General features: G+C 36.6%; 1 protein-coding gene and 1 long non-coding RNA gene across 2 annotated transcripts; one reads left to right on the top strand and one right to left on the bottom strand.

Annotated features, from left to right (window-relative positions):
* Nucleotides 1-7,075: 7,075 nt before the first annotated feature.
* On the top strand, nucleotides 7,076-8,251 carry LOC112178431. The gene has a single exon (XM_024316578.1). It carries the CDS (start codon nucleotides 7,076-7,078, stop codon nucleotides 8,249-8,251), a length of 1,176 nt encoding a protein of 391 aa, XP_024172346.1.
* A 501-nt stretch (nucleotides 8,252-8,752) lies between these two features.
* On the bottom strand, nucleotides 8,753-9,734 carry LOC121050860. Its single transcript, XR_005804231.1, has 3 exons — nucleotides 9,681-9,734; nucleotides 9,208-9,310; nucleotides 8,753-8,901 (listed from the first exon to the last, which is right to left on the bottom strand). It is a non-coding gene; the product is annotated as an uncharacterized LOC121050860 (long non-coding RNA).
* Nucleotides 9,735-12,689: the final 2,955 nt, after the last annotated feature.

Genomic DNA, 12,689 nt, shown 5'->3' on the forward strand with positions numbered 1-12,689 from the left:
TCCCATCCATGGAAAGACTCATTTCTAAAAGGGTGGTGTTGGAGTCACAGGTATGTGTTTTGTGTGATAGTGCAGTTGAGACTACACTACATATTACTCGTGATTGCTCTTTTACAAGGCAGGCTCTCCAAAGTAAAGGAGTGTTGGCCCAAGTATGTTTAAGTTCTTATGCAATATCTTGTGATTTGTTGCATTGGTTAAGTTTATGTGTCCATGACCTTTCGTTACTGCATTTGGGGGAATTTATCTATCTATTGTGGGGAATTTGGAAGGAGAGAAATAGCAGAGTTTGGGACAATAAAAGGTGCCATGCTATTGATGTGCTTCTTAAGTCTACTGCAAGATTGCATGAGTTTCAATTTCATAATACCAGACCGACTACTCAAGCGAGTGGTCGTTCTAGAATTGCTCGATGGAAAGCTCCCTCATCTGGCTTGTTGAAAATAAATGTGGATGGTTCTTTTCACCATGTCTCACGAATGGGAAGTGCTGGGTTTGTGGTTCGTGATGAATATGGCAGTATGGTTGCTGGTGGTGGGCGTCCTTTGTCTGGATTAATTTCGCCAGAACATGCAGAGGTTTTGGCATGTAAGATGGCAATTGAGTTTGCTTTAGATCAGAATTTGTTACCTGCTGTAATAGAGACTGATTCTGAGATGGTGCAACGACAACTATGTAACTCCGAAGGGCCTAATACTTCCTTGCTGGGCCGTATCTATGAGGATCTGAACTCCATATTGGCTTCAAATCCCAATTTGCAGATTACTCACACTAGAAGAGATGCCAACAAGGTTGCACACCTAATGGCTGCGCATGCTAGTTCTCTAGTACATGAATGTTTTTATTTTTCTCCTCCTTCCTTCTTATTAGCTGCTATTGCAGCTGAACGTTATCATATGTAATTTTCCAAATTCTCAATAAAGGCTGACCTCTTTTACCTCAAAAAAAAAAGAAAAAAAAAAAAGAAGAGAATGGGACAATCAAGAAAAAATTTCATTCATAGGGAAATTTACTAAACACAAAAGTACTTTTTCTGTGTTTTTTTCTAGTAAACCAAACAGACCTTCAATTAAAGAAAGCATACAGAAAGCCACACATTAGGAGCTGAAGAAACACAAAAAGATTACAAATTCACATTCTCCTACATTGAAAAAAAAAAAAAAAGGAGGAAAAATTAAAATGAGACCAACATTTGGGACTGAATTTGATTCCGCAGGAAGAACTATTTTCCTCTGTTACTTTGATTATATAAACCAAATAAGACCTTCATGTAAGAAAAAACACACATACAACCATGCATTGATCAATACTCAGATAAAGAAACACCAAAAAGATCATAAATTTACATTCTTTAACATCAAATGGAAACGATTTCACTTCTTACAAACAATTTTCCTCTGTTTTTCCCAGCAATACATTGATCAATACCCAGTAAAGAAACACCATAAAGATGATAAATTCACATTCTTTAACATAAAAAAGATTGAAAGAAAAAAATGAAAGACTGACCATTTGAAACTGAACTCGTGCTCGGGGGGAACTTCATCGTCCTTCTTGGGCACACGAGCTGTAGGGTCGATTCTGCAGCTGAAGACTGGTGTAATTGATTGTGTGGTGCCCATCCTCACGTTGAGACTGAATCTCGGTAAGCTCAAAGAAGATGAAGAAGAAGAACCCACTTCAGGGCTTGTTGAAGAAGAAGAAGAACCCACTTCAGGTCTTGGAGAAGAAGAGGAACACATATCAGGTCTTCGAGAAGAAGAAGAACCCACATTGGGATTTTGAGGAGGATCCATGTCAGGTTCTTGAACAGAGCAAATGGCTTTTTACTTATTGGAAATGGGAATTTTGGTGAAGAAAGAAAGAAAAGAGAGAAATGGGTTTTGGGGAGAAATGGGAGAGAAGAGAATGAAATGAAGGGTGCTTTGGCTTTGGGGGGTTTTGTCAGAGAAACTGGAAAGGTTATGAGAAATAAAAATTTATTTTCATGATTTTGTATCTAATTTTCTCTTATATGATTGGCTGGTTTTTGTTCTTTTATTTCATTTTATTATGAGAAATATTATCTGCATTTATGCACTTCCTCTTCATTTCTAGATATCATTGCATTTTGGATAGATTTTACGACGAGCGACACATAAATGTTACCAGTGTCTAGATTCAAATATTAAATCGCATTGACGTAACACATTATGTTTTTACGATATGTTTACTTATTTAACTGTCCAGTATTGAGTATAGTCATAAATATTATATATATATCTTTATAAGATAATAACTTAATACGCGTTATTCGCTGTAGTTATCTCAAATGACTTCTAATCATAAATTTGTAATATTTGAGTACTACGGGAATTTTCGAAAGAAAATAAATGTTTTATTCGTTGTAGTTACTAATTTATGATCAAATTATTGATTCATAGAACTATTCCGATAATCCATCAATGATTACTTTGACACGTCGTGTTTTTTGTTGTAATTTCTTTTCTCTCAGGTATCATCTTGTTTTGAGTCTCTACATTATCTTTAGCTTGCTCACTTACTAGTTTTCATCAGTACGCCAAATCCTCTACTCATTCCATCGTTGCCTACTAGGCTAGTTAGTAAAATTCGGCATGGGAGTTAAAAGTTAAAAAAATGTTCATGAATAATTTGGTAAGTTTTAGTGAAAAATAATTTGAAAAATTAGGCCATAAAATACGGAAACGGCAAATTATAAAATTAGATACGTACGTATTTAAACCGAAATGTAATAAATAATACGGATGGATATTTGTTATTTCTATTACTTTTATATAGTTATATGACTTTTAAAACATAAATTTTGAAGAAAAATCAAGGTGAATCTTAGCTTTTCTCAAATATTACCATTTGGATATACAAAACTTCAACACATCTAAGTTATTTAATAAATAAATAGTGTAAATAGTACTAGTAATTATATGATTTTTAATTATAAAAGTTTAAAATTCAAAAATTAATCTTAAACTTGACTTTTTAAATTAAAAAATAAAATATTTTGTTTTATTTTTTTTTTAAGTTGGCTTTTTTCAATTGAAAATTTTTGGAATAATATGTATTCGTAAATAATTTAGCTAACTTAAAATAAAAAATAGGCTAATTTTTCTAAATTCTAGGAATAATTTAGAAAACAAGTGGTTTTTTTTTAAGAATTCGTTAATTCGCGAATTATTCGCAAATCAACTAATATGGAAACAGACATTAGAAAACCTTGCATACGATCAAATAACTACTCACATTGTGGCTTTACAAATCTAGACAGTTTATTTCATATAAAATTATTTCAAAATTTGGAAGTCTTGGACGTCAATTGATAACTATTTTTCACCCAATGGTCTGAAGGCTTTGCCTCTGGAGAAACCCTAAAGCCGACCTTCATTCAACTGCGAAATCCTTTCTCGTCCGGTGACACCCAGACGTCCGGGATGGCCTTCAGCCTCGCGGACGTTTAGCAGGTTAATGTTGGATAGGTGATTGATTATATTGTCCGGGGAAGCAGATTCTAGTGGAAGTCTATTAGGCTCGGTACCTTGTTGTACAGGTTCGGAGGGCCTCGTCGACGGCGTAGGGAGGTGCTGAATCGACAATAACATGGGTTCGTGGGGTGCTGAAACGGGTGGAGTGGTCCTGACAGCGTCGAGGTGACAGGGTCGGATGGAGTTGCATTAGAGAAGTTGTGCGGCTTCTGGGTTTGCCGCAACGATATCTAGGCTGGGTCAAGACTGCTTTGCTGCCTTGGGTTTGGTCCACTTCTCTTTGGGCTTAGTTATTTGGGTTGGGTTCTTTTAGCCCTAGGCCGTTAGTATGTATTTAGTTAGTCTATTTACAATAATTCATTTTCTTTAGGATTCTAAGAACTTTTTTGCTAGTGTATTTAGTTAGTCTATTTAGTAAGGTGAGGTATTGCTATGGATGTAGTTGTGCTCGAGGTAAATGTAAAGATTGGTTTTGATTAGCTTGTGATCAAAAATTGGTTTCGTCAAGCTTGATTTACCATATTGAAATATGAGTAAGGTAAGTAGGTAACTACAATTTTCTTTCCGTTTCATATCGCTCGAAGATTTCTGTGCTTTGGTATTGAGACTATAGTACATTCTACTCTCAATCTTGAATACATCACAAGGAGTTTAAAACTTTAACGTCATTGTATTACAAAGTTCATATATACAAGAATTCAGAAGGGTTGATCCGAAAATGGAACCTCCAAATTTGTAAAAATGCCCTAAATCCTGTACGCGATCAAATCACATGCTGGCTTGCTGAGCTAAGCAGTTCATAGAAGTAAGTAACAAAGCTAGAGATTTCTTTCTGGACCTGAAACAAGAGTAAGAAGCTACTGTAAGGCTTTGATTCAGCGTCGTGGAGTGTGTACATGTATTGCAGACTTCTTAAAACTGTATGGAGCAGATGCCGAAACATGAACAATCATATCACATCTATCTAGTTCTACCCAATTCAAGATCATTTCTTGCAACTAAAGTAATCCATTGATTGGTTGAAGTACCTTAATCGAATGCATAGGGGTTCATTTACATATGGATTCAGATACCTTTCTGAAAACAAGTCACATATTTTTGAAGGATCACTTCGCCAATTTTGTAAATCATAAATTCATAATCAAAAGAAAGGAATGCTGCAGTGATTTAATTTAAGCCATGCTACATGTACAAGCATGGTTCACAGCTTTTCCAATGTGCAATACATTAATAAATCTAACACTTCCAATATATACCGTAATTATGAGGTAGCCAAATGAATATGCACAAAAATGAAAAGAAGCAGAATATTTGGAATTGAGTTTTTTTTAAAGGATTGAGGACTCTTACATCACTATCATTGGCTATATCCACCAATCCACTCAACACTATTTCAGTCTTTCCAAGACTATTTGAGAAAGTAGGAATAGAAGAAATTGTAAAAACTGATAATTAGTAGGTGATAAGCGTTTGTTACCTTACCTACATTAATCCAGGTGCATATATACCTCAAACATGACTATGCTTCTTCTTTTCCTTTTAATTGTTCTTCCCTTAGTAGTTTCAACTTCATCTTCATATAGTTACCTGCAATGCCATGAAGTAAATCTCAGCTGGTACAGGGGATAAACCATGAGTTAATTAGATCATATTTGGAAGCAACAATAAACTCTACTAATTAATACCGTTGAGACTACCATGAAACTTAATACTAATACTACTTTCTCACTGCTGAAATTGCATTTAGAAGTAACAGAAAAGCAAATGTAGCATCATTTATGGATATCCTATCAGTAAAGCTCTTCAACAGAAGACTTCTGTAATGCTTCAGAACATTCATCACACGTGGTGTTTTCGCATTCTCTGTAGCTCACTTCAACAACCTTCACACTAGTGTTTCTGTCGCTCCAAGTAAAGACGAATCCTATAAACTAAACTGATAAAATGAAAATGAATGAACGAAAAAGGATCTTTCAATATGGTGCCACCATCTGATCATTCTCTAGTCTCAGTCTTACCAGAGAGAGTTGACCTCCTTTTATACACATAGGGTGTCTTGTTGACAAAATTGAGTCTTAATGATACAGAAGGAACTCACTAGATTGATAGTATTTCAGATTCTTTCACCGTTATTCACCAAGAGGGAAAGTGCATTATCTAATTTTATGAAATTTCACCCTTCAACAGCAGTTCCCCAACACTATGCTTTTCCAGTTCCCACCCGCAATATGATACTACTTTAACTACAGTCATCACTGCTACATTTGAAACCAATTTTATGCTCCCAATCCATTTCATATACAAACAAGCTATCTTTTTTTTGTTGCTTGGGCAAGTTGGGTTCAACAATTCTAATCTTCAACTCACAGTCCTCAGTCCTAGGTGAAATATGGGTCGCCAAAAAAAGGTATATGAAGCGACAATAGAAAGGTGAAGGTTCAATATAATGTCCCAAACAGTGGAATCAGCTAATACCAACTTTTCTAGAAAGAGAATGAGCAAATATTATTTGAGTTTAAAAGTATTTTTGGTCCTAGAGAACAGATGAGCTCCTCACAGTCTCAGCATAACCGAAGGTGTGATGCAGCAGCTATTGTTCTTAACATCTTTTCCGGAGTCCTCCTTAAATCCCTAAATCCAGAATTGCCTACAATCCTAAACCAATTTACCCAATAATCGCAATTTCCTTGTAATTATGTGAATCATATAAAAAATTACATGCTTTGCCTTACAAGAAATCACAACTGCCATCAATCATAATGTGCAAGGATCAAATTTCAAAATGAGAATATATTATACAATCAACTGGTCTAATTTTCCAGTGCTCGATTGCTTCTTAAGAAGCCCTAACCCCCAATCTCAAGCTTGTTTCAACTAAATTTCAAAACTTTAAGCTATACATAAAATGTGGGCATCTGGGTATGTATATAAAAATCTCAAAATGAAGCCATATACAACTCTGAGTCAATTGATTCCCATAAGACCCCAAAATTCAAACAATTCTCTAAGCTTAAATTGCACTAGGAACCCTAGGAAACCTCATCATCATATTAAACTTCAATATCCCATACCTCGTCAGCTTCACCGTCAGCAACTTACGCCAGCGTGCATTGTTCGCGTCACCGTCCAGAGAGACTGAAACAGAATGAAAGGATTTAGGGCCTTTCCTTATCTTTTCAACAAATAATAATAATACTTTTGATCAAAAAATAAAAATAAAAGAAATAATAATAATAATAATAATAATAATAATAATAATAATAATAATAATAATACTTTCGATCAAAAAATAAAAATAAAAGAAATAAAAATAGAAGTTTAAAAGAAATTTCAAATTTTGCCTTTCCTTAACTGCTAAGGAGTAAGGAGTCTTCGCCGACGTCATCACCCCCAACGGTCATAAAATCTACTTTCCCTAATGTTTTAGGGAACTATCCTAATCGTCTATATAAACCTTCTCACAGACCATTCTCATTTTCAGACATCAAACTCTCCCTCTACAAGTTAGAAAGTTTCTCCCTGTTCTGTTTTTCATCTTATTCGCTTTGATCAAATTCATTTGCTTTGATCAATTAGTAATGGCTCTCGTAGATCAATTCATGACTCTGGATCAACTTGATGTGGGTGTGGTGAAGACGTTTCACCCTACTGAAGCTGAGTTGGTGGGTTTCTTTCTATACAACAAGATTTCCATGGCCTCAAACCCAGGCAATCATATTCAGACCTTCCCTGAAATTTGTATATACGGCGAGACAGGCTTACCACCTTGGGAGATATGGAGGGTATATCAGCAATTCAAGTTTCCCCACCAAGATTTTCTCTACTTCTTCTCCTGGGCCAAGAAAGTGAGCCCCAACAAATCTCGCAACTCTCGCACGGTTGGCTCTGATGGAGGAACGTGGAGCGAGACGGAGGCCGGCAGGCCTGTGTATATCAGTGGAAGTGAAGAGGCGTTTGGGAAAGTCAGGAAGTTTCGGTATGAAAAGAACAAGGACAAAACGTTTGTGCATCACGCTGCTTGGTTGATGGAGGAGTACACCATCAACCAAGCACCAGATCTGGCTTTGTGCCGACTCAAAGTCAATGATAAAGGAGGAGGAAGAAAAAAGAGGAAGAAGAGTTCTGATGAGACTAATGAGGATCAGAATGTGAGAAGCAAAAAGTGTTTGAAAAACCGAAAAGTTGAACCGAGAAGAGATCAAACTAGTTTCTTGGATCCTGAGGAGCAACAAGAAGGCAGTGCTTCCATTGCTACTACTACTTCACAGCTAATTCTCTCTCCCTATCATCATGAAGATGATCAAGCGGTTCAGGTGGTTCCGGAGAACAATTACGGTTATGACGAGCTGCAGCAGATCCTCTTTAGTGATGATGATTGTATGGATGAGAATCTAATGTTCTCTCCCACTATCTTGTTTGATGATGCTCAGCTTATGGCTTCTGTCGATCGATCAATATCCAGTGAGCAACAACAACAACAAGATTCGGATTATTCACTTGCGCCGCAACAGCAATTGGAACCTGACAATAGGTGTCAAGAGGAGGACCAAATAGAACAAGAAGATCAGCCCTCTTCCTCTCATTCTCATGATGACGATCTGATTATTTCTGGCCAACATGACTATAATATTCCACTCGATAACGACTTCTTATGGTCAGATGAATTTAATGGACTCTTGACTCATGAAGATCAGCTGGGAGCTCTGCCATGGTGGGAAACTGATGATCAGTTTCAGTATTCTGACATCTTGTAGTTTCGTTTTTATTCCTAAATGTAGATATTTTGATTCTGAAGCCAATTAATTGATTGGTGGATACTCTACTTATACTGTAAATCAATTCTTCATCTATCAATGAAATCAAATTTCTAGTTTACTGTGTACATGTACTGCAGCTTTCTAATATTTTCAAAATTTTACAGAAACATGAAAACAGAATCATACTCAAATTTGAGTCTATACTGACTGAAAGAAATATCTTTTGGCCAATTCAAACCCCATATCTTGCAACTATATAAACTCTGATGTCTTCTTATATCTCCCTCCTCTTCATTTCATATCCCTTGGAACAAAGAAAAAAAAAGAGAAGCGTATCTGCAAAGTAGCAATCAAATTTTCATTTAAGGTTTTGACCTTTTTTTCACTATCTATTTGCAGTGATCACATAGATCAAGTGCGTACCACTTTCAGTAATAAGTAGATCCGCATATGTACAAAGAGTGTGATGTTAACTAATTACAAAATCCCATATTGACAAAGAGTTCAGAACTGATGATCCAAATCAGTAAAAATTGCCCTAGTTCTATGTCCACTTATACGCAAGACCAAATCCTGTACACGATCAGATCACATGCCCGCTAATGTGTGAGGCATTTAAGAGGTACCATAGCGGTTTCTTTCCTGACCTGAAACAAAAGTAGGAAAAGCTGCATTAAGGCTTCGATTCGGTGTAGTTTAGTGTGTAGTGTATACATGTACTCTAAATTTTCTCAAAGGTTTTCAAAGCATTTCAGAAACATGAAAGATTATATCAAACCTAAATGGAGTCTAAACTGAGAAAGAAAGACCTAGTTGACCAATTCAAGATCATATCTTGCATCTAAAGGAATTCAGATATATAAAAATTGAAAATAAGAAGGGAGATTTTAATGGTTTGATTTTAACAAATAAAGTAAAATCACGTATACTATCATTGGTTGAAATTAAAATACCTTAATCAAATGCATATGGATCATCAGCATATGGATTCAGAGACCCTTCTGAAAACAGGTCACCGATGTTTGAAGGACGTGGTTGACCCTCTCCCTTAGATCCCTACATAACAAAAACAACATATTGCAAATTCAATATTTGCAGAATCAAAATGGGTATATAACTCAAGCTATGCATCCAGTTTTTCCAATAAGTCAATACAGTAATCTTTGGATTTAACAATATGTGTTCCAAAAATATACGTTCCAGCTACATGGTATTGATTTTCATTATCTGAGGAAACAAAATGCAGGATATTTGTACTTGTAATTCTAAATGCATGCGGATTCTTATAGCAATATTAACTCTATCCACTCAGATATATTTTGTCCAAGACTAGTACAACCAAAGCTTCTAAGCAATCTGAGACATGAGAAACTAGATGAATCACAAGATATTCCAAAACTGAAGTAAAGTAATGGGTTTAGCTTACCTTGACTACACTCCTGGGGCTTTTGACTTTTGGTGACTTGTCCTCTTATGTTTTCTTGGATCCTGATGTCATACAGAAAATAAAATTCAGTATTGAGAAATGTATGTCTAAAGGTGAAAATGGAGATTGAGCATATAGCTTCACAGAAGTCACCAGGTTCATACCTCAAACATGACTGTGCTTCTTGATTTCCTTTTAATAGTTCTTCCCATTACCAGTTTCAACTTCATATTCGTCCCGAATTACCTGCAATGCATGAAGTAAGTCCCAGGTAGTTGACGGGATAAAGCAAAAGTTAGTCTCAGGTTGTTGAAGGGATAAGGCAAGAATTAATTGAATCTTAATAAGCAACATTAAATCCTTATTAATACTATTGCCACTAGAAAAAAGATTCATATTAATAATCTGTTTTCACCTACAGAAGTTGCTCTAAACCTAAAGTTGCATTATTTATGAATATACCATCAGTTAAACTGTATGAGAGAAAGTTCTACCTTTTTAAGGTGCTTTGAAATATTCATTACACTTGGTGAATTCATATTCTCGGAAGCTTTCTTCAACAGTGTTGACACTGGCGTTTGTGTTGCTCCCGCTAGAGGTGAATCCTACACACCAAATAGAATGAAATATCATAATGAGTCATATTGTCATATGAAAAGATCAAACCTGAAAGAAATTAAAATGATTTTCAGAATATCGTCCCACCTTCTCATCATGCTTTGGTCTTCTTAGAGAGCGCTGACCTCTCCTTCTCACAATAGGGTTTCTCCTTGACGAAATAGAGTATTCCTGAGACAGAATGAAACTCATCATATTGGCAGAAATTCCAGACTATTATCAGATTATGAAATTTTATGCTTCAACCAAGATCCCAAGGAGGAAATCTATGAAAAATATACGCTCTCCCACTGCATAAATCCATGCCATTTTGCATTGCCCTTCTAAACCTTAGCACAATGCATTCTTGAATAAAGGATCACTCTATTCGATCATGCATATTTTAATAAAAATAAAATAAATTCGTGTATCTCACTATTCTTATATGAGTAGTTGAATACAAACTTCAAAATTTAAATAGTAAGTTTTATCGGTCATAGATTAGTATCACTGCATCCAGATGTTAATACAAATTCAAAAACTTTTGTGCAGGTGTGTGTGTGTCACAGAGAGAGAGAGAGAGAGAGAGAGAGAGAGAGAGAAGCATTGGTTTTAAAGCCAACCTTTTTCGAATTCACTTCAGAAGAAACTAAAATACTTGGAAAACTAATCAAATTAAACATTGGACTATAATATTATATCAAAACAGAAATTATTTAAGCACTTATAATAAATAAATGAAACAGAGCTGGTATTGTTTAAGAGTCAATATCCACTCCCACTGGGACAGATGAAGCCACATTTCTCGGCTATACATTCTTTCATGTAGGACAGGGAACAAAAAGAAAAGACTGTTAAAAAGGAGACTAACCAGAAGAGAATGGGACAATTATTATTAACAATGTTTTCCACACATTATTATTACTGGTCACCTTCATCCAATCAGTAGTTACTAATCCTGAATAGTAATTTAGGAGAAAAACTTTGACCTAGCCTCCTCTACTAGGGTTTACTTTCTAGGGTTCTAGAAAGCAAGATCTGATCTACCATGGATATGGAGATACTTAGTTGGAATTGCCGAGGGATCTGCAATGACATGACAAAGAGGGCGCTGAAGGATTTAATTTCCCAGAATCATCCTCAAATTATTTTTCTTTGTGAGACGAAGATCAGCACTCTTGCTGATTTCCGTGAATTGCACCGGGCTGTTGGATTTCCACACTCAAAGGAGGTGTTGAGTGATGGTCTATCAGGAGGTTTGGCGATGTTCTGGAATGATGATGTACAAGCGAAGGTTTTGACTTTCTCTGCGCATCACATCGATTTGGAGATCGTAGGAGGTCCTGGAGATCCTCGTTGGAGGCTAACGGGATTCTATGGGTATGCTAGGACAATAGAAAGGGATCGGTCATGGCAACTGCTAAGGGATTTACGTGATCTCGATTCTCTACCTTGGGCTGTTATTGGGGATTTCAATGAAATCCTGAATAATGGAGAAAAGATTGATGGTCTGCTTCGATCGGAACAACAGATGCGTGGATTTCGCGAAGCTCTTGGATATGGTGACCTTCTTGATTTAGGGTTTCAGGGTGCTATGTCTACATGGTGGAATTCTGACACACAACTCCGGTTAGATCGTGCAGTTTGTACACCCTGTTGGTGGGATATTTACGGGCATGCACGAGTGCGTCATCTAGCGCCCAGTGATTCTGACCATGTACCGATACTCTTACAAGCCAGCTCTGTTCCTTTGGCCAAAAGACAACGAGTGCACCGGTTCAAATTCGAAGCTTACTGGCTTCAGCATAATGATTGTGACGAGGTTGTGAAGCAAGCATGGGCGACAGACGTGGCTGGAAGTCCTATGTACTGTGCAACCAAGAAGATTGAATTCACAAGGATACAACTTGATGATTGGCAGAAGAGAACCTTTAGGACTAGGCAACAACAGATGTTGGGGGTGCGTGCTCGTCTTGAGGAGTTACTAGATGTTCCTGTGTCGGTGGAGGTGCAGAATGAAAAGAAAGAGCTGATGAGCAAGTTGCAGAGGCTTCTTTCACAAGAAGAATCCTTCTGGAAGCAACGATCCAAAGTGACATGGTTGAAGGAGGGGGATAGGAACACAAGCTTTTTTCATCGAAAGGCTGCTAATAGAAAGAGGAAAAACTTCATTCATGGCCTCTATGATGAGAATGGGAATTGGTGTGATGACGACGCAGGTCTGGAACGAGTTATCTCTACTTATTTTCAAAAGATGATTACAGCTTCGAATATTGATGTTGAGGCAGTGAACGACACTTTAGCAGCTATACAACCATGTGTAACACAGGCAATGAATGTACAATTGTGTGCTAATTATACACAGGAGGAGGTGAGGACTGCCTTGTTTCAAATGTATCCCACCAAATCCCC

The sequence above is a fragment of the Rosa chinensis genome, chromosome 7 (assembly GCF_002994745.2).
Source record: "Rosa chinensis cultivar Old Blush chromosome 7, RchiOBHm-V2, whole genome shotgun sequence".
NCBI lineage: Eukaryota > Viridiplantae > Streptophyta > Magnoliopsida > Rosales > Rosaceae > Rosa > Rosa chinensis.

What these genes read in the sequence shown, in the direction of transcription:
- LOC112178431 (XM_024316578.1), top strand. Translation starts at nt 7,076, where the DNA reads ATGGCTCTCGTAGATCAATTCATGACTCTGGATCAACTTGATGTGGGT.